The sequence below is a fragment of the Anoplophora glabripennis genome, unplaced genomic scaffold (assembly GCF_000390285.2).
Source record: "Anoplophora glabripennis isolate ALB-LARVAE unplaced genomic scaffold, Agla_2.0 scaffold1712, whole genome shotgun sequence".
In the NCBI taxonomy this organism is placed as follows: domain Eukaryota; kingdom Metazoa; phylum Arthropoda; class Insecta; order Coleoptera; family Cerambycidae; genus Anoplophora; species Anoplophora glabripennis.
This window is the reverse complement of record NW_019417786.1, coordinates 7,252-34,811: the sequence shown is the minus strand read 5'-3', so window position 1 is coordinate 34,811 and position 27,560 is coordinate 7,252. Positions and strand designations below refer to the sequence as shown.

The window sequence follows — 27,560 nt, the reverse complement described above, 5'->3', positions numbered from 1 at the left end:
AGCGGGGCAATAATAATATATTTTATATATTTTAAATTTAATTATTATTTATTATTATTATTATTATGTTATTATATTACTATTTTTTATCAAAATAAATGTTTTTTTATTGAATATTTTTCTCTTTTTATTATTTTCCTTGTCACACATACACATATTTAAAGAATATTAATGTTTTTTTTTATTGAATATTTTTATTTTTAATTTTTTTCATTGTCACTCATATTTAAAGAATATTAATGTTTTTTTATTGAATATTTTTCTCTTTTTATTTTTTCCTTGTCACACTCATATTTAAACAATATTAATGTTTTTTATTATTACTACTTAGAATTAAAGTGAAATAAAACACAAATATAAAAATATATAAATTTATTAATTAAATAATACATTTTTTTTTTCCTTAATATATAATATATTTACAAAAAACAATATCTATATACAATACAATAACAAAAAAAATATTTACAAATAATATTTATTTAACATATATAATGTCTGAGAATAATCTCCAACTAATTTTGATGGCCATTTGCTGATGTCTGGACCAGATGGCCATCCAACACCTTGACCATTGGTACCCTTAGTGAGGTTCTCCTGGAGCCATACCATCAGCTGCCTATGTGTTTCATTAGTTTTTACATTTAATTTAAAAATTAAATTATTTTCTTTAATTTTCCGGTGCAGTTTCCAAAAAATTATATTGAGTAAAGTAGGCGGCCTCACAAACGGCCTTATCTATTGACCAATCGATTTCTTTGTATTTTAGACAAATATTTTTTGCCGAGAAACATTGACTATGTCGATCGACCAATGACGGATCACCGTTGACCAATAATTTTTCCAAATAATACCGATTAAATGAATTTAATGTTGGATAATGACTCTTTATAATTTGACGTAAAATATCGAGGCTAATATGAGACATATATTCCTTTTGGAAAATATTTTGCAGTTGTTCGATAAATATATCGTATTGAAGTTTTTTGGCAAAGATTTTTTTCATCAACCCGATGTTACATTTATCGCGCAAAGCTAGCCAATATATTGCACGGTCGGGAATCACGATTTTTTCCAGAATTTCGTCAATTGAAAATTATCGTCAAAAATAACTCTGAATGAAATTTTCGTAAGTTTTTTCTGAAATTTTAACAAGTTCGTATTACATATTCGGTAACTATTCTCCCACAGCTTTCGTCTTTCATAAGACCTAGTACTTTTTTATTGACGCGAGGCATACCGTACGCATTATCTTCGGGGTAGTCTGATGTATCAANCAATACAAAAAGAAAAAAAATATTTACAAATAATATTTATTTAACATATACAGGGTGATTCAGTCATAATGTCATTAATTTTAATCACGTATTCGGAAGGCTTAATAAAGACAGAAAATCGGAAAAAAATGTTTTACTCGACTTTTAAAAATGAAGGAATTCAACCCATAACTCTCGCTAAGAAGGCGGCCCTACCAGATGCCCGGATGCTCGGAAAATTTTGTAAGGTAATGTCACGAACAAGCCGTCAGCTGAGGCGAACAGCGTTGCCAAGTTCACATCATAATTACATTTAATTTTGCCGCTTTATTATACGGATACATATGTACGAAACCAATAAAATGCAAGTAAATAAAGAATCATGCTGCATTTTATTATAACTAATTTTAATAATTGTATTAACGTAGTGCAAAATGTTTTAACAAGCCTTACTTCTCGAAGTCAACTTTCGTGAAAAGAAAATAAATAAAGCAGAGGTTTGTAGGCACACTGAATTTTATCAAATAAAAAAAATCGGCACACTAAATACCCGAATATACAAAATACACTACACACGGTTACAAAACCATTACCTAACAATTTAAAGCGTTTATTCAAATCTACCACCCTCCATATCTCCCGCATTTTTCCCGCAAAGGAGTTAACATAACACATTTTCAAAAAGTTCAAGCTTTAGAAGCAGCTGATTTCCCCAATCGTCTTGAATTTTGCAATTGGTTCCTAAATCGAAGTGCAGCAGAACTTTATTAACAAAGTGCTCTGGACGGATGAATGCTATTTTACTCGTGCTGGCATTTTAAACAGGTAAAAAACATAAGTATTGCTTTCTCAAAAACAATAAGTGCCTACCTAGGTTACACCAAAGTTTAGATTTACACTAAAGTTTACATTTATTATGTAAACTTTGGTTATACGCAACTGCATATTGAATAATAAATTGAAATACTAAAACTGTGTATTATTTAACATAATAAATTATAAAACGTGAAAACGTTAATAATATTAAAAATGATAAATTGTAATAACCGTACATTCGAAAACAATCATCCCTATTCATTGATGACACGATTTTCCTTTGATAAAAGACCGACAACTTTTTGCTCTACTTTGCATGGAATACGATCCTACTAAAGTGCACACGTGCAAATTAGAAGGTTATTGACCTCGACACAGGTTAACCTAGGTCGGAAATACGTACCGAGTTGTTTATTTGTCTCCGTCCGATTGTATTTTTATCTTCTATTACTTACAGTCAATATTTAAATACTACATACATTTCACCCTCTCTTTATAATTTATCTAGTGAGTGTTGGTTTTTTATGTCATTATTTCTGTAATGAAATTGAAATGGTTATGAAATGAAATTTAAATTATTTGAACTCTTGGGGTTTTGTAATTTCAATATTAAATTTTATTTAAAGTGAAACGGAGCTAATTTCTTTGCAGCCATAATAGTCACATTTGGTCACCCGCACACTACTCGTCGGTTTAGCTTTCAGAGGAGGTTGGGTGTCAATGTATGGACAGGAGTATATGGCGATTGTTTAATTAGGCCGCATTTTCTACCTGTACATCTGAATGAGCCGCATCACTTTGAATTTTTAGTAGAAGGCTTACAGCATATTAAAAAATTATCACTATGACGTTAATAAAATATGATTTTTGGCAAGTCATGCTCAGACCTCCTCGAGGTTCTTGCTGGGTAACAATAACAATTTAATATGTTGATTGCATAATTATAAAAAAATAATTTATAGCATTTTAAATTATTATTGGCTGACTTGAGCAAACCGTTTATTTATTGTCTTTATATGTGCGAAAACATATAAATATGGCAACATTGCATCTAGGTCGTTTTGTTCATATCGTAGCCGGCTGACGTCAGCCGGTCAGTAACAGCCTGAAAAGGGGGTTAAATAATGATTTGAAAATATTTTTTTCAGCTTAAATATGCATTTAATTTTTTTTAATCACGCCATCGTATTATACTCATTTTTCTCTATCTGCTCTTAAAATTATTGACATTATGACTGAATCACCCTGTATAATGTCTGAGAATAATGTCCAACTAATTTTGATGGCCATTTGCTGCTGTCTGGGCCAGATGACCATCCGACACCTTGACCATTGGTACCCTTGGAGACGTTCTCCTGGAGCCATACCATCAGCTGCCTATGTGTTTCATTAGTTTTTACATTTAATTTAGAAATTAAATTATTTTCTTTAATTTCCCGGTGCAAAGTTTCCAAAAAATTATATTGAGAAAAGTAGGCGGCCTCACAAACGGCCTTATCTATTCACCAATCGATTTCTTTGTAATTTAGAAAAATATTTTTTGCTGAGAAACATTGACTATGTCGATCGACCAATGACGGATCACCGTTGACCAATAATTTTTCCAAATAATACCGATTAAATGAATTTAATATTGGATAATGACTCTTTATAATTTGACGTAAAATATCGAGGCTAATATGAGACATATATTCCTTTTGGAAAATATTTTGCAATTGTTCGGTAAATATATCGTATTGAAGTTTTTTGGCAAAGATTTTTTTCATCAATCCGATGTTACGTTTATCGCGCAAAGCTAGCCAATATATTGTACGGTCGGGAATCACGATTTTTTCCAGAATTTTGTCAATTAATTGAAAATTATCGTCAAAAATAGCTGTTTGAAGGAAATTTTCGTAAGTTTTTTGTGAAATTTTAACAAGTTCGTATTGCAATTGAATGTCTAAGTCGGCCATCGCGAACAACGGTAGAAAGACGAATGATGTCAACCTTTACTATATCGCGCTATTTATTTTCGACTCAGAACTCCATGGGAGTGGTCGAACAAGTCGCTGCTTGTTGGAAGTTATATCCCTACGGGATCGTGTCTGTGGTGACGTAATTTATTATGCGCCTGTCATCGTACGGACTGAGAGCCAATTTATTTTGTTTAATTGTATATAAATCGTGATGTTTGGAACGTATAAGTCTCTGCTCTTTAACCAGTGTGTTTTGATTAAATAGGCAATTCGTGAAATCTTCGAAAGTAATGTGTTTTACGGCTGATCGAGTAAGTCCTTTGATACGCATATTTGAGGGTTTTCCCTCGACTTTATACGAGTACATTTTAGCTCTGAGCCCGGCATATTCGGTAACTATTCTCCCACAGCTTTCGTCTTTCATAAGACCTAGTACTTTTTTGTTGACGCGAGGCATACCGTACGCATTATCTTCGGGGTAGTCTGATGTATCAAACAGCTGGATGTCTCTCTTCATGCTCTCGTAAATGTCAATGTCCGTGAATTCGTATATTAAACTGTCAGTGTCCGTGTACAATAATTTAGCCTGATTGCCGAAATTTTGTTTAATATAATCGTAATGGAAATCGTAAAGTATAATTTTGGAAAGGTCCAGAATACTAAATCCAACATAAATCGGCTTGTTGAACTTAATTTTGAGTCTGTTCATCTCTATTATAACCATGTCTTCATCGAAAATTGTTAAACTGTGAAAATTTGGTTTCGCGATCAAATTTTTTGCCCCATATCGACCCTCCCATTGTGTGACCAGTTTAACGTCTTTATGTTTTCGCACATTTTCCATGGTTTTACCAAAGACAGAATTATTCATTAATTTATAGAAATTTTTCTCAAATTCGTTAGTCGCCTGTTTCCGTAAATCCGTATTTAAATTTATGTATTTTTGTAACCAAGCCGATTGGTTGAATTTAAGAATTTTGTGTACTTTAGTAATCTTTAATCCCCGCTCAATACACCGTTTCAATTGTCTGTAATGGATAACGTAACCGGTTTTCGAAAAAAGTGTTGTCAGTAATTTTGATTGTTTGCCTCCTGGGGGAACCATTTGTTCCGGGCACAGGGGTAAGTCTTTGTGGAGTTCATGAAGTTCGGGCGGGTACTCAATGTCCACTTCTAAAATATAACCGATTTCAGCATCATCTGCTAAATCGGTTATATTCAAGTTGTAGAATTGATCGACGGGTACCCACTCGAATCCCCCGGTTGGAAGGGGAAGAGACATCGCCGCGCCGTATAAGTTATTTACATCATAGTACATGATGTACTTATCGGGTTCGTCCGGATTGTATGCCTCACCCATGTACTTGTTGTTAGCCTTTGAGTACCGGTTCGACACTTGGGCTACGCCACCTCGGATCCCCTTCTCGATAATCAAAACTTTGTCAATGTCCGTCAGTAATTCTAATGTCTGTTTAGTAATTTTGAGCATGGAATCAAAGGCCAGACCGGGGGAGGTATAATAATGTAAAGGCTCAAGACCGTAAGTTTTTAGACAATTTTCACGGAAATTTTCGAAAATATCAGCCAAAAGTAGAACGTCAGTTTTCAGGTACAAGTCCGAATATTCCCCCAAATTTTGAATATTAAATGTATTCCAGACATTTGTAGCGTGCTCGTACTCGCTGTCTGAAATAGCTTCGTCAGTCAGTTTACTATAAAAATCGTCTTTAGTCGGTAATGTCGTGTCATTTAATTTTTCCCACGAATTTAGATAATCGTAAGGAAAAACACCTTTCCTGGTCAAAAGGCGGAAAGTCTCCTCCGAATCACAATGAGATTTAGTGATTCTTTTTTGGCTGTCATCGAGGTAAGAGGCCAATTTTTCAATTTTGTCAGCCATAAACCGGAAAGAATCTATAAATCTCAATTTGATTCTGGTATCCTTTACATCTTTTGTGAAGGAAATGTATTTTTCCTTATTTATTGGTAAAAGTGAAATGTTGCCCTCAAATGACGTAACCAAGTGACGTATGATTAAGTGACTCTCGTAAGAAGATAAGCATTGAAAAACGACCGGTATAACGTAACTGTCTGTATAATTTAGGTTACAAGAATTATGACAAGGCCCTCGGTAGACTGAATTTAGATGTGAGTGATCCATAATTTTGATATCGAAACTGGTAAACGGTTTTTCGCAAATGTGACAAAATTTCGCGTTGTCAAGTTCGAATTTTTGCGCGGCAGTCAAAGGCTCCATGAGCTTCGGGTGAGATAGGATGTTATTCACCTCGTCGGCAATATGTTCAAGTTCCCGGACGAACCACTCCTGACAATCACTACCCCGATACAATTTAAAACGTGAGAGACTATCATCATATGAACATTTAAGATAATAGGCGACACTAAACGCGGTACGTTTTCGTACATTTTGTGTATTTAAATTTAGATCGTTGTTCTCGTCACACGGTTCCAAAATGCGTTCAAAATCTGCATAAACGGCGAACGGTACCCTCTCTTTAAAACGATAATTTTTAAATTGTAAAAATTTTTCTTGCTCACCTGGTAGCTCTACTTTGCAAGTATTTGTTTTATAATTGCAATATATTAAGTGATCACCTAAAAGACGCTGCTCTGTGAAATGATTAAGACAACGATTGCAAATATGTTGTTCACCGTGGGGTTTAGATATTTGTTTGAATAATAAGCGCGACATGTTTTTTATCCAGGCAAAGTGATAAACAGGTGTTTCGTCGCCGTCGTTATCTTGAACCGAATTTGCCGGGACCATCAGTAAATTTATAACTCGTTTGCAATCGCTTTTACTCAAGCATACCGGTAGGACTTTCTTCATATCAATACCGTACACATTAATTGCCAAGTTATTTAAACGCTCTAATTTTGGAATTTGTTTTACAGTTATAGGAAATTCCATGCCGTCAAATTTTAATATGTCACGAAATTTGGGATATGATGAAGTTCTATATGCATGTGCTTTAGCTGGATGTAGAGCAGAGACTATGCTCCATAAAACACAGTATTCATCATTATTTTTTGCGTTAACAACACATTTTTTTCTTTTAATAAACTCGGGCATCTCGACGTACGTTGACGAGCCCACGGTAATCGGAGAATAATTATTTATATTTACACGCAACCCGATAATTTCCATAATAGTCCAGCCGCTATTACGATGTTCAAAGTTTTCTAGTTTGTGTAGTATAGGTTGAACAACATTGTCTTCCCACCACTGTTTTATATTTGTACTGAGGTCAATAATTTTTTTGTCCCGAATGATTTTAAATCTACCTTCCCGTCATTTAATTTTACGAAATTTCCTTCAAAAACTAAATTTACTTTAATTAACGAGTCCTTTAAGGCATTTCTCGCTTTGATAGAAAAACTACGAAATAATTTTTTTAGAAACTGTTTAGGTTCCTTGAGACTAACGTTCACGATGATTCCCGACCGCACACGACTCTTGAAGCACGATTTCACATCTTGCCACACCAAATTCTTCTTGTTAGGACGCACTACCGAAACTCCGGACACTTTATTTTTAATTTTCAGTTTTTTTAGCTGTTCACGATAATATTTCAGCACAGCCAAATTGTTTTCCAAACGGAATATATTATCGTTCTTGTCAATCTTGTGAATTTTAATTTTGATGGCCTCGTTTATTACACCGATATTTTTATTTATAATTTTGATGTGTCTGTTGATCTCGTCATCGGTCTTCAACAGAGTCAACGATTTTTTGGTCAGTTTAATAATTTTACTGCTGACATCACACACGGTCTCGGCAACTGACATTTTGTATTTCAATAAAAAAGTTTAACACGACTTTGAAAAGCAAACAAAACAATCACGTGCACTCGAACAAATTTCGAAAGCAAATGAGACCTTTTCACTAGTCCGCAGGCTTTTATAGTCGACGCGTTCGGCTATTTCCGGTTATAACCGGTTATATCCGGTTATATCCAGTTTTGCATCAAAAGTCTCTGAAACGCTGGACAGATAAAGCCATTGCACAACATTATGCAACATTATGAAATATGTCATCACCTGTTTATCTACAAGTTCCCACGCTAGGACCACAGCTACAGATTGAAACTTGTTTAAAAGCCAGACAAAATTCCAAGAAAGGGGTAAAAAATCATATATTTGTTTACATAACGGTAATATAAACAACGCTTTGGTCGCGTATTTTCCAAGAAATATATCTATATATCAATTTCCGAGAAAAAATTATGGCGCATACCGCCTTTGAAGTTTGTTTACATAACCGCTTAAAAACCAGACAAAATTCCAAGAAAAGGGTAATAAATCATACATTTGTTTACATAACTGTAATAAAAACAACACCTGGACTGGAAATGGTGATGACGTCATCATTGTTTTCCAAGAACATGAGTCATGCCAACCTCTACAATAAAAAATAGCTGCTATAATTTTGTCAAATAATTCAAATGTTAAATCCATTTAAAACGCCTTTCGGTGAACACCCTGTATATGCATACTCTAATAATATTATAAACTAACCTTTCCCAACTGATATTTATACGTAAATATTCGATTGTTGGTGTAATATTATTTTATGTGATAATAATGATATGATCAAAATTTGTTTACTTTATAGTCACGTTCTCATATGAAGCTGGAGAAATATGTTTATTTACATTTAAAAAATGCATCCAAGAGAGTATCAAAGCAAATGCTAAAACCGAACAACTCATATGTGTTGATTCGACACGGGATTTATTTTTTTAAATAATATTTTTACCATGAGTAATATTAGTCGATTTTTATCTGAAGCCTCCGCTATTGTTTATATTAACATCTTATTTGGTATTAGTCATACACAGCTGTGGCCATATTCCAGGAAAGTTACATCATCATGTTGTTATCTTAAACCCACGCGCGCGCGCTCGTTTCTTATATTTTCTACCTTATAACAAAAAGATTGATACCAAGAGGCCGTCGCCGCTGCCGCCGCCGATGACGGACCCCGACTTCTTCTTCTGCATTCCGCACCTGCACCCCGCTGCCCCCCGCCGCTGCTCATGCACGCACGTGGTGCCGCCTCTGACGTCACACTCCTCGATGCCGACCTCCTGGTCATTGCCGATGATGGTCCCCGGTTTCTTCTTCTGCAATCCAGATCCCCCACCCCCGCACCCCACTGACACTTCTTCAGCGTGACCTTGGAGCTGCTGCTAGAGACCTGGTGCCAGCTCCGGATGGCGGCAGCCCGATGGTAGCCTGGAAGTGGCCTAGAATGTCCACTGCTTAACTACTCATATGGCTTCTACTCTTCGCAGCCACTGGGTTTGATTGAACCTGCAGCCCAGTACAGGTGTTTGATCTGTTCCATCTATCAATTTGTCTAACGGGTTTTCTCAGCGTCGGGAATCACAGCCACAAGTTGGACGCCATGTAAACGCGCGCGTGCGCCAAGTTGCTCGCCGGGTTGCGCGCCTGCGCCCGACGCACCGCCGGTCCTTCTGGTACTCCCGTCCGAGCGTCTAGTATCATGTTCAAGATTTATTTGGTCATTTAAACGTCATCGGGACGCATTCCCCCCAGGTCGCGGTATGGTAACGTTCCACCCCCTATTTCAGTTTCCGTCGGCAGAATAAATGCCCCCTCCAGTGACTCTGTAAAGGTCAGCGACTCCCGGAGTTGATCCTCATTTAAATCCTGGCCCGGTGGGAGCGCGCATGCACCCTGTTTATCTCTTGATGCCATAGTCAAATATATACACACAGCAAAATAGATAAAATGCAAATGGGACAGTTTATTTACTAACACTTTACGTTTATTAGTTCACCATTAGTTCCTAAATAACTTCATTAACGTGAAAATATCAATGACTAAATATTAGTTCGTATTTATCAGTTAAAAGTTTAAAAGTCCACTCTGACACACTATCTATGTTTTTCGCGCCTTGACACTATAGTTCATGAATTTTAAAAGTCACTTCAATGAGGTAAAAGTCTAAATAGTCTTTGATTGGCACCAACTCAGTTCAATGGATAAATAAAAGTCTTTCACTTACCCTCGTAGCTGAGTCCGGTCCTGCCGTCTCTTCACTTTGTTTTAGACAAATTTACGTAATTTATTATTAAAATGCTAAATTTGGAAGTAAAGTTACTAAAGGTTACTTTCTCTGACTAATTACTGTTACTAAATCACAATCTAGACAAGTACTATTTACTAATAAGTCTTTTTTTCTCTCTTTCAGGTATTTTCCACTACAGGAAACGACACAGAAGGCGCCGTTGCTACAAGAGGACGAGAATAATACGCTGGAGCGCACTGGAGACGTATATTAACAGATAAGTTTCTTTAATACACTCTGTTCCTTTTCAGGTTATAGATTTAAGACACCTAGGTTTGCGTTTCAAACACAAATTTGTCGAGAACCACGACAGATTGTTCCGCAAACTCCGGAAAAGGGTTTTTACTGCCCCGATAATGGTCTAATTGCACTCACAAGTTTATAATACCGATTATTTTAAACTTCTGCCGTATTTTAATGTTGTTTGTTTACACCAGTACTCGCTCTGTGCCCAGTACGAGTTTCCCCAGAACGTTCAATACTAACAACTATCACGGTTATATGGACTGAAGTAGGTAATATTTCGCTATTCATCAAATTACGGGTCCCACAGGATACCCGGCGTTCGCACAAAAGGATGTAGAAACTTTTCTACATTAAAAATATAAGTTTAACTTGAACAAGCGTAGCGTCCTAAGGCATCTGACAATTGCTCTCAGCTCGAAAAACGTCCTGTCAACGCTTCCTCTTTTGTTTACACCAACTTGGGCTCGGAACGGGTTGTCTGAGCTTTGGCTAGTGCTGTGACCTTAACAAAAAACGCCGATACAGTTTAGAGCGGGTCGTGGAGTTCGTAGGTGTTGGGGTCTATCTCATCCGAGATAGGTTCGAAGTAAAGAAAGTAATGCCCGAGCAATATCAAAATTTAGAAAAATTGAGGAAAGTGGGAGATAATTAAAAAGAATTTAAATTTAATAAAAACAAAATTGAAAAATTTATGTCAGGCGCCAGTAAATTTTAAAGTGAATCTACAAACTTTTGTTTCCTAACCGGATTCCTCTTAAATCTAGGTCAGGTTTGTATAACTGTGGATCCTTTCTGATCCTGAAGGTAAGTTGGAAAAGTAATAAAGGACTAAGTCCCTATTTGAATTTAAAATTTTTTATAAAAAAAAAAAATTTTCAAAAAATTATTCAGTTTTTTGAAAAAAACTAAGTTTGACTAAAGAATAAATTTTATTCAGAAAATATATTTCTGAGGTTAGGTGCGAAAAGTAACTTTTGAGTTCAAAAAAAATTTTATTTTGAAAAATTATCCGAAAATCCTTTTTTCGAAAATTTATTTTCGACTTTAAAAAAAAAAATTTTTTATTATTATTATTAAAACTTGGGAAGGTTTTTCTTCAAGAAAAACAAGTTTAAAAAAGGTATAAACTATATTACAATAACTGTACAAATAATATTTTTCTAGAAGAGAAAAATTGACAATGAGATTAACACTGTTAAAAACCTATTAATCTAACAAAATAAGTAATAGTGATTCACTGGAATAATCTCTGCAACGAAAATCCAGGAAACAACAAATTCAACTACCAGACCGTAGAAAAAAGAGTACTAGGTATATGAAAATGAACGTTACTAAACTTATTCAAACTAATTACAAAAAAATCGCGGAATTCTACTAACCACTTTTTATGTAATCCTCTGTATAATCCTTTCGGCTTTTCCGAAAAACTGCACTAACTTTCTATGTCGGTTTCAGTTCCGATCCAACTCTTTAATTACTGAAGGTAATTAGACAATTTAACGAGCACTTTGTATGTCGAAGACTAGCAAGACTCGGAGCATTCACACAAGGTTACTTTCGAAAATTTTTTACTTTATTCCCAGTAATTGCGGATGAAGACTAACTTTGTAACTTTGCTGGAAGAAATTGGTTGTAAACTAAGAATCAGACCAATTGAACTTCGGCGATAAACTTCTCGAAGCAATCACGCAATGTCACTTTCGTAGATTTATTTCACTGTATTCCGTACTTGAGAATGAAGATTTTAACTTGTAACTTATTAAAAGAACTTAGTTGAAAACTTAGTATTGAACTAAAGGACTTCGGTGAGGAACTAAACTTGTCGATGAACTTCTTGGCGATGAACTGATTTCAAAAACGAAAAGCCAGCCCTTTTATTTAGAAATTTTCAGTCATTAAGGGTGATTCTCCCCTAACTATTGCGTATTTGCAATCATGACATCATGCTTTGCAATATTTCATCAGATTTCATCATCTTTCTAGAACTTTCTAGAGGATTTCCTCAAAAATAACAAAAGCAAACTGATGGTTTTGATACTCGATTCTGATTGGTCCCGGCCTTGGCGAGGAGCAGAATACTGGCATCTAATTGGCTGAAGGCTCTAGTATAAGTATTAAAGTGGTATAAAATGCAAATTTCGATTTTTTCTCGTTCATTTGATATCGTAGCCTCTAGGTCTACAACAGTCCCGCGTCGTTATAAATTTTGGTCGGACGGGTAGTCCCCGCCCTATATCTAGGTTTCGACCAATCCCAGGCCTAGAATTCTCGCTACGTTTAATAAAACTAATTTGCTGTTGTAGTTCTGAAGGCCGAGACCAGAATGAACTAGCTGACGCGCCAATATCCTTGGCAGGAAAAATGATCTCGGATGGTGCGGGGTCGAGCGGGTTTATCGTTCTTTACCCACTTCATCGCTGTAGGCCCGGACGCCTCGTAGAGGTAGGCCCTTTCCCCGTCATTCCGGGCCGCCAACGCGGCCGGATTCGATCGGTTCGTGGGGCCTCCTGTCCTGGCTGGGCCCCGCCGGACAGGGCCCTTTCTTCTAGCGCTAGTTATCAATCTTGACAAGATGCTGACTTTGCAACCCTTGCAGTTTCATTGTTCTGCTAAACTTATAAATATGGGTCAAGTTCATTGTTTAACCAGTTATTGTCTAGAGGTAATACAGAGCTCATACCTTTGAGATTATTGTATTTATTTTGACTAATTCATCGATACTTTTGTGAAAGTTTTTAAATAAAAAGAATTTTTGTTTTTAAAAACTAAAACCGCTCGGCACAAAAGTTATCTCGCTCTTCTTTCTTCGCCGGCTCGTATGTGTAAATCCCCGGTGGTGTCGTGGGTGGTGGTTTAGGGTGAGGTCGTACAGCTATGCAGCTTAGGAAGCGCTTTGCTAAGGTGGTCCTTAGGCTAGCGCGGGAGAGGAGAGTGGGATAAGGAAGGTAGGGGGGAATGTGTGTGTGTCGTCGTTTTCGTCCCTTGATCCTGGCGGTCCTGAAACAGACTCGACTCACCCTGCGTCCAGGAGGTGATGTCTAGGCCGCCTGCATCTGTCTGCAGCCTCTTCGGGTCGGTAGTCCACCGCGTTCCGGATCAGCGGGTTGCTGTGGATCTCGGCGCACTCAAAAAGCTTCCTCGCGCGCTCTCTGATCGCTTTCAGGGCTGAAGCGAATCCCAGATCCCGGCGAATGTCGCTGTTGCGGACGAATCAAGGGGCCCCCGTTGCGCAACGGAGGGCGATATTCTCGACGGCTTGCACCCGGGCTAGGTGCGACTTCGCTGCGTGTCCCACGCGGTTCCAGCGTACGTCAGCTGTGGTTGCAGTACTGCTCTGATGAGGGTTAGCTTATTCCGCAGACAGAGACGGCTGTCCTTGCACAGAAGCGGTTAAAGCTTCGCCCTCACCATCCTCGCTTTGCGCGTCACAGCGTCGACGTGCGGCTTCCACGTCAGCGTGCGATCCAGGTTTACCCCTAGGTACTTGACGGTGGTCGCCCACTGGATGTCTTCTCCGTTGAACTTCACGTGTCCCTGGGGGCGCGTTCGGTATCTACGAGAAAACATAATACCTGCACTTTTCTCCGGGTTGATCGCCACCTTCCACCTGTTGCACCAGTCCTCTACTTGGCTTACAGCTCATTGGAGGTACATCTTCGCCATATCGGGGTTCAGAGAACGGGTCGTTATGGCGGTGTCATCGGCGTAGAGGCACACGGTAGTGCGCTCTGTCCTGGGCATGTCGGATGTATAGATGTTGAACAGGTGCGGTGATAGCACAGCTCCTTGGGGGACGCCTGCCTCGACGTCTCGATAGGTGAAGGGTAGGGCCCCTTCACCTTCGCACGCAGCTTCTTGCCTCTGAGGAAGGACTCCACCAGTTTGACCAGTCCTATAGGGTAGCCAAAGTCGAGCATCTTTGCCAGAAGCTCATCGTGCCAGACCCTGTCGAAGGCCTTGGCGACGTCCAGGAAGACTGCCACGTTGGATTTTCGGTTGTTGAAACCTGCGGACAGATGTTCTACTAACCTGAATATCTACTGCTCCGTTGAGTGTCCGTTGTGGTAGGCGAATTGTTCGTCGGGGATGACTCGCAATTCGTCCGAGCTCTCACGCAGTCTGGTCAGGATGATCCTCTCCGCTACCTTGCTCATCATCGGCAGGAGACTGATGGGCCTGTAACTGGCAGCAAAGGTTAGATTCTTATCTGGTTTCGGGAAGAAGATGACGTCGGCTTTCTTCCACCTGGCGGGAAATCTTCGTAGTCTCAGGATGGCGTTGACGATGTTAAGCAGCGCCATCACTACCTTGTGGGGGAGCTTTCTGAGTATTCGGTTTCCGATCTACTCACATTCGAGTGCCTTGCGGGGGTTAAGGCACCGCAGGATGTCCCTCACCACCTCGGATGCCGCCGGCCTAATGTCGTTCCTGTCGGGTTGGCGTCTGTAGCGCCGTATGCGTCGTTCCACCTCGTCGGCGTGGTCCTCATTTTCGTCGTCGAGAAGGTTTTTCCTACACTGTAATTCAAGTCTGTCGGCGAATGCCTCGGCCTTTTCATACCTAGTGTAGACGATCCCGTTCTCTCCGTGAACCGGAGGCATAGGCTTCCGGGTGGTACTCAGCGCCTGTTGCATCGTCCACAGGCTGCGGTCTTCGGGGTTCAGTGACTCCAGATGTCGTTGCTACGAGTTTTGGTAGTGCTCCTCTAGGGCCGCTTTTAACCTCCGGTTCAGCTGGTTTAACGTCTGCTTATCCCGGTGGTGTGCGAACTATTTCGCCGCTGTCACCTTCGGGGGGGTCTGCCAACTTAGCCTGTTGTTTGTTGACTTGGGGGGTCCTCTTTGCGCTGCTGCTTCTTGCTCCCTGTCGTCTTCTTAGGGAAGCTAGGGCATCTGTGGCATGGGTGCCTTGTTCCTCTGGCTCTTCATTCTGAAAACAAATGTTATTTTAAAGCCCTGTACTTCGAGGTCAGACCGAATTTCCTCGTTGGAAATTTCCTCTGGTAGCCCTCTGATCACAGCCCTCAGCAGCCGCTCGCTTGGGAGAAAGAAGGTGTGGAATTCCTTCCCCTCGTCGGCGAAGACACGCGTGAGGCGTCGATAATCATCAGGCGTTTGCGGGTGAATGGCGATGCTTTCACCCGTTAACCTGGCCCTGGTGTAATTTATTTTCCTATTTGTCAGACTCCTGCTGACCTCCGTCCATTGTTCCTTCTTGCGAAGGATGACAGGCGGTATCCTCTCGGCTTTCTCGGCAGGGGCTGCGCGCTCTGATGTCGACGCTGGTACGATCTCGGGGACCTTCGCCTGTTCGGCGACAGGTACTTTGTTCGATTTCGCTGGCTTCTTTTTAGCCTTGCAGGACTCTTCCTCGGAACCCGACGAGGTCCCTGACTTATCTCGCTTTACCCCTTTTGGGGCCTGTTGTCCCTTGAGGGCGTTTAACAGCTCGGCGTGCTGTTCTCGAGACCTCTTTTCAAGGTCCTCGAACGCCTTCCTCTGTTGCCTCAGCTCATCTCTGAGGTCGTCGATCATTTGCCGGAATCTGGCATTCTCTGCTGCCAGTTCGCTCTTACGGCTGGTTGTCTCTACGACCGACCCGGGGGTGCTAGGCCTGCTGTCGCCGGCTTCGCTGCCGCTCGAGCAGTCGCTCTCCATGGCAGTCGGAGATCTCGACATGGTGCCCTCCCCGGCACCCGAATCTGTAAAATAAATTCCGGCGGTCTCTCTGCCTAGGCTGAGGTAACGTCGGTCGTTAGTAGAAATTTTGCAATATAAAATTGCCGAATTATTTCTATAGATGGCCTTAATAAAGGCAAAATATTACTTGTCTTGTAAAAGACAGATTTTGTGGGGCTTCCACTTCACAGTTCCTCGCACTGACACTCACTGCTGCACTGCACAAACTACGTCCGCACAGTTCGGCTGCTCACTTCGAACTCATGAACGAGCTGAGCGTGCGACTGCTGCTTTTATTACGGTCTATATATACAGGGTTAGAACTATTTAATGGGAGACTATAGGGATATCGGAAACCGTTAGTCATACTGGGTGGCTCAAATTACAAAAAAGTTGCACAATTATGGGAAGAGTGTTTTGGTGAAAACAGATCCAAGATATCTTCGATAGTTTCTGAGATATCTCGAAAAAAGTGAAAATATCGATTTTCTATTTATATTATATAACTCATTTGTTTTTTAAGATAGCATCACAAAATTTTGTATCTAGGCATTATCCAACATGGCGATTTCAATGGTGAGTTCAGATTTTTTCTATCTTCCATTGTTTCAGAGTCGCGATAGTCCAATTTTTTTTCTTATGGATGCCATATTATAAAAATACGAATTCAACGATGTATCACACTTTACAAAAATATCCTATCTACCTGCAGCAATTTGAATTTCTTTTTAATTTTTCTGAAATAGGCTGATGTCCGAATTGTCAAATAATTTGTTACTTTATTATGACAGTTAGATGAAACTGTCATTTGAGTTTTGTGTGCCGCCTGTGTCCTGTATAATAATAAGTAACTTATTTATTAAATTAAAAATGAGGTTTTTATTGTCTGAAAAAAGACATGTACGATACATACATACGTACAAATAGGAACGCCAGAACGGCATCTGAACAATAATTGCAACAATAAAAGTATATGTGTCGACCTGAGTAGACGTCTCTGAAAAGGTTCTGTAGTTTTAACCAATTGCAGTAGTTATATCAAGATATATCAGGTGTTTTTTTTACTGAAGTACTTGAATACAAGTATCTCTTCGTAAATATAACATTATTTTCATCTGATAAACCTGTTTTCCTGTGAAAAATCATAACTTGTGCAGCTGGTGTTTCTTGGTCGTACCACCTCAATTAAGAAGTTAAGATGTCAAGACCAAATACAAGAGGTTTCCTTCAGAGTGGTGACAAGTCAACAGATGATGCTACTGAACAACTAATAAAAAAGGTATGCCTGAGTTTTTTCAACAAATTGGAATCAACGTTCATTGATAAGTTTGAAGAGTTAGGCGAAAAACTTGATAACGTAACCACAACTTTTCATAAATTGGGCGAGGCTGTGAGTTCCAATAAAGAAGCTATCTCTAAACTAAGAGATAATTGTTGCCAGTATGATCAATTCATGAAAAGAAATAGCTTAATTTTGTACGGTTTGCAAGAGGCCAAAGGAGAGGATGTCATCGAACTAGTATGTTCGGTAATAAACAATAAATTACAAATTCCTTGTACATCAGCTGATCTAGATTATGTCTATCGTTTTGGTGTAGTATCTGCAGGGACGAATGCCAAATCAATACGAATAACTTTCTTATCTAATATTATGAAGAGTCATGTATTTAAATCAAAAAAGTTGTTGAAAGGTACAGAAGTTATGATATTTGAGGATCTTACCAAGGAGCAGTATGATCTATTTGGAAAGGCTAAAAGGAAATTCGACCGTAATGCATGGACAATTGGCGGCAAGGTATATGTGTTAACAGATAATAAAAAGTGTCTTATTAATAGTCCTCAAGACTTGTGAATTGATTGTCGTGGTAGGACTATAAATTTTTGCCCACACCAAAAGAGTATCCCAGCCATTAAAATGTTTTTTGCGTTCATAAATATCTCTCATTTTTTGCGTTTGCTTCATCGCTGTGAATGCTTACTTTGGTCTTGACAAGGAATTAGTTTTTTGTTTCTCTGTACATTTCCTGATATAAATGTTAATTAATAGTTAAATGATAATGCACAAATGCTATTTATGTATGGGCTGAACCTTTTCTCTTATAAGTGGTGTATCAGATACATATTTTTTTCTTTTTCTTTTCGATTACATATTTTTTTTTACTTTAGTAAGGGTACTTAGTAGGTAAGAAAGCAGCAATATCCATATGGTAATTTATTATCAAAATTGTCGTGGGTTGCGCACAAAGGTAAAACAGTTATATGAGAGTACGCTTGATACTAATTATGATTTCATGTGCCTTGTTGAAACGTGGTTGCATGAGGGTATACATGATGGAGAAGTTTTTAATTTAGATTTGTATGATTTAATTAGATGTGATAGGAAGACGGAAGGAACCTTAACTCGGGGAGGTGGGGTGTGCATTGCAGTAAAAAAGGGAATAAGTATAAAAGTCATTAAAGTAACTAAGCAGCAGAGTCATTATGAAGTTTTAGTTTTAGATTTTTTTCTTAATTGTGTAAGATATATCTTTGTTATTTTATATATGCCACCAAATTCTAATAGTGAGCATTATGCTAATTTATATGACTTTATAGAGAATAATGTTACTTATACAAATAATTACATATTTGGTGACTTCAATCTGCCCGAAGTATATAAGGGAAATAGGACCAATAATTTTCAATATTATTCCGACTTCATAAGTTTTTTTATCATTAAAGAATATTAATTATATACGCAATTTGAATAATGTAATTTTAGATTTGGTGTTAGTCAGTACTGATGATAATAACATTAAGATAGACAGAATAGCTGATCCTATAGTACCTGAAGATACTAATCACCCTATTCTGGAAATAGTTCTCGGTGAATCTCAGACTAATATTGTATATGATAACACTTGCAGTACAATTCGCTATAATTTCAAAAAATGTAATTTTTTAGACTTGGTGAATGCGTTTAGGGGGACGGATTGGTGCCAGTTCTTACACAATCCGAGGTTAACGTGACTGTCAAACATTTTTATGATATTTTAAATAATGTGTTTGAACAATACGTACCTAAGATATTTATTAAACAATTTAATCGGATAAAATATCCACCTTATTTTACAAATGAAATAAAACATCTTATAAAGGAAAAAACTAAATTCAAAAGGTTAAGGAACATCTCTGAGGAGCTTAATTCTAGGTATCTTGAAATAAGACGAACATTAAAAAATCAGACTTGAATTGCTTATCGTGCTTATTTATCGAACATTGAACATGGTATACAATTGATCAGTAAAGTATTCTTTAGTTACATTAAAAATAAACGATCCCCTTCATATGCCTCTATATCCTTTCGCGACAGGGATAACGTTATTATACCAGAAAATGAAGTTCCCGAAACATTTACCAAATATTTTTATTCAGTTTATTCTGTCTCACCAGCCGTCTATAATTTAAAAGATACAACACCCGGTAATTATCAGATGGCACAGTTGAAGGGTATAAGGGTATTTTGACTATGATATATCAATTAAAAAATTCAAACCTAAGCGGGCTGTAGGTGCGGATGGGGTACCACCGTATGTTTTAAAGGGTTGTTCTGATTATTTCAGGGAACCCCTTCTGCATATTTACAACTTAATTTTGAAGACTAATCAATTTCCTGACTGTTGGAAAATTTCTTCACTAGTCAGTCCAATTTATAAATCGGGAGAGAAATCTAATGTAAATAATTATAGACCTATTGCAGTACCTATCGGCGCCTGCAAAAGTTTTTGAACAAATATTATACCGTAACTTATGGAGTCATTTTAGCACACTAGTCAAAGACTGTCAACATGGATTTATGCCTAAGAGATCAATATCAACTAATTTGACTATATTTACCGATGATATACTTAGTGCGTTTGAGAACGGATGTCAGGTGGATGCGATTTTTACATATTTTCAAAAGGCATTTGACAGGGTAGACCATGATGTGCTTTTAAAAAAATTGGATATGTACGGGATGAATGACAGCATAATTAAATTAATTGTTTCATATTTGCAAAACCGCACATTTAAAGTCAAATATCACGGAATGTTTTCAAAAGTTTATGTAGCAAATTCAGGGGTTCCGCAGGGCTCTAACTTGGGCCCACTCTTGTTCTTGTACTTTATTAATGATTTACCCCAATGTCTTCATCATTCTGAATGCTTGTTGTTTGCCGACGATTTCAAGTTTTATAGACAAATTAAAGATGTAAATGTCTGTGTTCTGCTCCAGCTGGAGCAGCTTCTGTATTGCGTTGGAGTAAAAAAATAAACTTCATTTCAATATGCTTCAAGTGCTGCAATATTTCCTTTACTCGCAAAAAGGATGTTGTTACTTACGCATATAAGATGGATAATACTCATTTAGTTAAGGTTCATAATGTTAAAGATCTGTTTGTTATGAGGGAATCGCGTAATCTGAAGAATATACGAATCCTTATTACTTTGTATTGCTCACTTGTTAGGCCAAAACTTGAATATGGGTCATTGTTATGGCACGCGCAGCCAAAAAAATATACAGAGCGGGTTGAAAAAATACAAAAGAAATTTTTGAGATATCTATATTTTAAGAAGTATAATAGACCGCCTGACTATATGACTGTAAAAACTAATCAACTTTGCTGAGAATTTAATATAAATATATTCTTGATCAACGTCGTATTATTTCTATTCTGCTATTTGGTTATAAAATTTTAATCTGTCTCATTAATGCACCAAATCTGCTCTCCCGTATACTTATCAATGTTCCTTCCAGAAACACCCGTCAAAACCATATTCTGCATATCCCGTTACGCAAGACATCATGTTCTCCTCTTGTTATGTTTAAATTAATTAAACCTGTTTTCACCCCAAAGAGTATTCTTAAAAGAAATTAAACAAATTTTTTCTATACCATAATTATTATTTTTATATGTCTTATTATTGTAAAATCGTTATGTGGATGTTGTTGCCCTTCTAATATAGTGCTGCAATGTATTTAGGATATTACCCTTTGTTAGTGTGCTTGCTTTAGGTGGTCACATATTGTAAAATTGAGTGTAGTAATTTTTTCCCTGTAATTAGGTATTCATGCCTGTTGGGAAAGTAAATAAATAAAGTAAAAAAATAAATATCCAGAACGAATGCAGCCAAATTGTACCTTTTTCCAGAAATTGGACAGATGTATGACGGAAAATGGTAGTTTTGAAAAAAGAGAGGCAAGTACCACATAAACTCTACACCTAATGAAGTGAATGTGTTTGCTCAAGTTTATATTAACCCAGAAACTTCCACAACTGCAATCGCTAAGGAATGTGGTTTGTCACAAAGAGGAGTTTCTAAAATTTTAAGAAATCATAGGTCATGATCACAAATTTATAATAGTACAAGGATTTCGACCGGACGATTATTAAAGGAGAATGCACTTTTGTAACTGGTTTTCTGCAAAATTAATAGAAGATCCTCAATTCCCAACAAAAGTGTTGTGGTCTGATGAATCAACAATGATTTATTTAACAGAAAAAATCACCATCATTGGGCAAATACTAAGCCGCATTTAAAACGTGAGTCAAATTAGATTTAGTGTTAATGTTTGGTGTGGTTTATTGAATGACCAGATAATTGGCCCCTATTTCATAGATGGTACATTAAATGGGCCTAAGTACTTGGACCTTCTATAAAATTATGTAGAGGAATTTCTTCACACATTGCCAGTTATGCGTTATGTGGAATGCTAGTATCAGCATGATGGTGCTCCAGCACATAGTATCTTGTAAGTGAAACAATTTTTAAATAACAGATTCGGTGAACAGTGGATTGGGAGAGACGGACCCATTAATTGGCCAGCCAGAACTCCGGACATGAATCCTATGGATTATTTCTTTTGGGGTGTCCTAAAGGATTATGTTTATCGAACCACCATAAACACTGTAGATGAGCTTCGCAACAGAATTACTCTAGGAATTACGTCCATAACTCCTCAACAAATTCGAGCGGCTACCCAGTGCATTTCTGAAAGAGTGAGGCTTTGTATTAATAATGAAGGAAATCATTTTGAACATATTTTACACTGATTTTTTTTAATTTGTTTTTGTTTTGAGTTCAATTTGCTTTGTATAATAAAAGGTTTATTTTATTTACTTCATATTTTATTTATTGTTTGATACAGGACAACATCGTAAGAGTAATATTATTTTGCATTTCATGTTTTATATTAAAGAAAATGACAATTCGGACATCAGCCTACTATTTCAGAAATATTAAATGAAATTCAAATTGCTGCAGGCAGATAGGATATTTTTGTAAAGTGTGATACATCGTTGAATTCGTATTTTTTTTCTGTAACCATCCATGAGGAGAACCAATATAGCGTCCATGAGAAAAAAAAAATTGACTATCGCGACTCGGAAGCAATGGAAGATAGAAAAAATCTGAACTCACCATTAAAATCGCCATGTTGGATAATGCCTAGATACAAAATTTTGTGACGCTATCTTAAAAAACAAATGAGTTATAAAGAAAAACAGAAAATCGATATTTTCACTTTTTTCGAGATATCTCAGAAACTATCGAAGATATCTTGGATCTGTTTTAACCAAAACACTCGCCCCATAACTGTGCAACATTTTTGCAATTTGAGCTACCCTGTATGACTAACGGTTTCCGATATCCTTTTAGTCTCCCTTTAAATAGTTCTAACCCTTTATATGAAACACGTCGACCAATAGGAAGCGAGAACACCTATTCGGAGGTACTACGCGTTATTTTTTGGCAAATTGATTACGTAATGGGTAAAAACTACTGCGTAGTTTCGATTTTACATTGGCCCTTATGGGGAAAAAACTGTATATAAGGGGATGAAAAACGAGTTACAGTTCAGTTACAGTGTGCGGTTCATCGAATTCAGTTATAGTCCAAGAGTTAGAAAAATTTTGACTTTATAAACAAATACTTTCGTGAAGCGGTTTTGCGGGTTGGAAAATATACCAAAGTACTAAAAAACAGTTCTCGGAAAGACGCTTAACTTGAAAAAAAGAACGTTCAAATCGGACCTATAAGTTCCAAGATATAGAGTGTCAAAGTCAACAAGCGCTTGCTGCAAAACTATGCATAATGTAACAACAATAAAAATTGAATTTGGTAGGTTTTTTCAAGAACTTTCCGTATGTGTTTTTATAAATATGATCGCACTTGTGCTTTTTTATGAAAATTCAATGAATATCGCCAAGCCGACCATTTGTGCCGTAAAACCGAGGGGAGGGGATGAATTAAGGCCGGGACACACTTGTCATACACCATTCCGATCCGACTACGATCATACAGTCGGACGAGTGTCTGAGAGGGAAATGGTACTAGAGTTTGATCGGCGTAGTTCACACCTTTCCGGCACGTGTCCGCTCCCACTTATACTCGACTCCGTTCATGCATCCGATCGTGTTCCGATTGTGCAGTCTATTCGTTTAACAGCTGCAGGACGCGTGTCGTTTGGTATTTATATATTTTTGAGTTTTTGCAGTGTTTGTTTTTTCTACTAAAGAGAAAAATGTCGGCTATAAAACCGGAGGAGCTCATTGAAGAGGTGAGAAAGTATCCAGTACTGTATGACCAGACCAAAGAGCAGTACCGAAACTCCGATTACAAAGACATGATCTGGAAAAAAGTCGCGAAGGAATTAAATGTCAAAGGTACAGTACAGACCACACATATTTGAACTCGCATAAAAACACTATTTCTTTTTGTAAATATCGCTTTTTATTAGTCCGGTGGTAACGGACTTATTGCATACAAAGTAAACGCATAAACACAATATTCGATGGTATGAATATTTTTTTGTTGCTTACATTTTTCCATCATCCGCAACAAGTACGGAGTCGGTGTGTGTTGTTTACGGATTTTGTTTTAATTTTGTAACAGAACTAAATATAATAAATGTAAATTTATTAAGTCCGATTCTGACAGCGTGTAGTTTAGGGGTGAATTTTTTGCTTTTATAAATAAGGAGCTGTTTTTGTTAAAGTCTAAATATTGATGGCCTCGACTATAAAACTAAAAAACTTACATGCAATAAAACCTAGCAAAAATACTTATCTATTGTTCATTTATTGTATTTTTTTTAATCCGATACCTACCTATAGTAAATGGGTACAAAATGTCAAATCCAAATTAAAAAGAAGATAAACAATTTTATTGAATAAGAAGTACATTGCATAGCTGTAATAAATTCAGGACGATAATAAGAACATCAAACAAAATTAAATCATGAGGGCCTGACGTTCTTGCCACTCTAGACTGCCCTCTGGGGAATTGAAGAATTGTTTAAACTGCTCCCTCAAATTAAATGCTTCGCGATTTACCCCTCCGCGGCGACGAGGAAAATTCTGAAGACGAGATCTCCTCTCTTGAGTCGTATCACCAGTACTGTCAGGTAGTTCACGCACATTGTAGCCTTCGTTATTTCGAATGAAGTTGTGCAAGATGCATGTTGCGAGTACAACGCTCGTTATGTTATCAGGATTTCCCTGGAGAGGTCTCATGAACATCCGAAATTTTTGCACCAAAATTCCAAACACATTTTCAGACATCCTTCTTGCCCTACTAAATCGGTAGTTGAAAATTCTCTGCTCGTCAGTCAAATTCTTCCCCGGAAATGGTCTCATGATGTTGGTTGTGAGTGGAAAAGCGTCATCGGCCACTATAACCATGGGAAGTTCAGTATCTGTCCCTGGAAGACACTGTTTCTCTGGGATATTGAGTTTATTCCGGAATAGTTTCTTTCCAAAATTGGAATTAGACAAAATACCACCATCTGAGTTTCTTCCGTAGCTTCCCACGTCCACAAAAATGAAATTGTAACAAGCATCAACTAGAGCTAGAAGAACAATAGAGTATGTTTTCTTGTAATTCCAGTACAGACTTCCTGACAATTTTGGGGCTTGTATTGTGACGTGCTTACCATCCATTGCGCCAATGCAATTGGGAAACTGCCACCTTTCCCAAAATTCGGTTGCTATTTCATTCCACTTGACCTCATCCGGTACTGGCATCACTTCGTTTAAAAGTACTTCAATTACTGCTCTGCTCGTCTGATGAACAATGGAACAAACTGGACTTCTTCCTAACCTATAGCTAAAGGATATTGTCTTAAAGGAATCTCCTGTAGCAAGAAAACTGAAACAAATAATAACTGTTACCTGTTTATTGTTATAATCAACTTTCATATGTATTTAAAAAAAATTTTTTGGTTTCTTTATATATATATATATATATAAATTGTTGTAGGTCAGGAGGAAGAATGCAAAAAAAATGGAACGGTATTCGAGACAGTCTACGCAGAGCTCGACAAAAAAGGAAAACAAAATCTGGGCAGGGGGCTACATCAACCTATAAGTACAAGTTTGAGGCTATCCTTGAATTCTTAATTCCTCATCTCGCCGAGCGGAAAGGTTTAAGTAACATTCCAGATGAAGAAAACGATGATGCTGTACCTGAAACCGGTAATGAATCACAACAGCTTGAATTAGAACAGTATGAATCACAATATCAGAACTCTAAATCACAACATCAGAACACCGAATCACAACGGGAGAACTCCATCCAGGAAACACAGCAACCACCAGATGTTAGCAACACTGATGAACCTGAGGAGACCACTGAACCGTCGTCAATACCACCGACCACAACTCCAACCAATCGAGTTTCTGCCGAAAAGAGGCCTTCATCTGCAGGACGTAAACGGAAGCTAAATACTGAAGTGAAATCTCAAGAGTCTGCATCATCTCAGCTAATGGCATACATTTTGACAGAGAAAAAAGCCGCCAATTCGATAAATACGTCAAATTCACGAAGTCAAAATTCTGAACCACATCCTGTTGACGCTTTTTTGGCCGGAATCGCACCATCTCTCAAATCGCTCGATCCCGTTCGTCTACATGCTGCCAAAGGGAAGATTTTTAATGTAGTGCAAGAGTACGAATTGCAGCAGCTTCATGCGAATAGCCAACAAAGAACTACCATGACCTATATGTATCCGTCAACATCACCCCAAACGTCCTCTGCCTCAACGCCTGCGCACATCACATCATCAGAAGAAAATGAACTGTATGCAGATGTATATGGACCCCCACATTTTCCAAACCATGTTGCACTACCACCAAAAGCGCCCGCCATCACTAGAGAAGAAGACGCCGACCTTTCATTTTTTAATTTGTAATAAAGTTTTCTGTTTGAAATACAATATATTCTACCTTTCATAATAAGAAATACATCGTTCCATTTTTTGTTTTCCTTTTTTTTCAAATTCTTGGAATTAATAAAAAAATAAAAGTAAAAGCGCTAGGTAAGTAAATTAGTGTATGTCTAGAAGGGATTGCTTTTCTAAAATATGTGTCTTGCTTAGACAAAGTTTCTTGGAGTTTAAGTTCCAACAGGTTAAACGCCGCCTTCGACATTCTAAAATATTGGTAAAATTTTGTCTCGTCATCCAACAGATGAGGTAAAAGTGTACAATACTCTCCTTCTGCGGATCTTCTTTTCCAAGCTGGATGTACCCAAAATCTGCGTTTTCCTTTGTTCTCCATGAAATCTCTCCGATTTTCTTCATCTTCCTCTTCTAAACAAAGTGCCACCATGGCTAAATCGCAATTGCTAAAATTTTTGAACATTTTGCCCACAGGACTTTCCGTGATTTTGTTTGAATCGAGACTGGCGAGAGTGGCGAATGTATCGACCCGGAGCTGGAAATCGGAAAGGACTCGGAAGCGTGTAGGACATGTGTGCTCACCCCTGCCGATCCCGCACCGATCCGCTTCTTTGGGGCAACTTCGGATCGGAGTCGGATCGGAGTGGTGTATGACAAGTGTGTCCCGGCCTTTATAGAAATTGAAATCGCGTGTTCAAAAAAAAGCGCGCGCTTCGGCGTTCAATATCTCGGCTTCTATGGCTCCGATTTTGATGATTTTTTTTTAATCGATAAAGCAAAATGAGAGGAATTCAATTATCAAGATTTCATTAAAATATTATAAAGCCCTTTTCTGTCCATTACGACTACTTTAAATTTCTCACATTTCGTTGGTATATTCATGTAAATAATAATATCGATGGTAGGATATAGGTACATAATCCACTGTTAATAGGTATTCTAATAATTACGTGGTAATAATGTTTAAATAAAATCTTTAAATTTTTATTTAATATGTAATTTATTTATTGTATGCATAGAATATAGAAAAAGATATAGATACAAATAACTATTTATTTATTTTTATAAAACGTGTTTATTATATTTTCATAATCATCGTATTATTAAAGTTTTTCACTTTTTTAAACATCATTGCTGTTTTCAGTTATAACATCAGCATTTGAATAAGTACCGTTTTCCATTATCTTCAAGTCAGTATTTAACTAATTGTAAGTAGGTCCACTGTCAGATTAACAGCAAATAATGACTTATGGTTGGTTATGGTTGGTTAATTTGATTTTTTAAATTTGC

At 37.5% G+C, this 27,560-nt stretch overlaps 1 protein-coding gene across 1 annotated transcript; it reads right to left on the bottom strand.

The window, feature by feature from the left end:
• Positions 1 to 4,145: 4,145 nt before the first annotated feature.
• On the bottom strand, positions 4,146 to 7,840 carry LOC111692482. The gene is made up of 2 exons (XM_023456521.1): positions 7,478 to 7,840; positions 4,146 to 6,356 (listed from the first exon to the last, which is right to left on the bottom strand). Exons 1-2 carry the CDS (start codon positions 7,838 to 7,840, stop codon positions 4,146 to 4,148), a joined length of 2,574 nt encoding a protein of 857 aa, XP_023312289.1.
• Between the last annotated feature and the right edge of the window lie 19,720 nt (positions 7,841 to 27,560).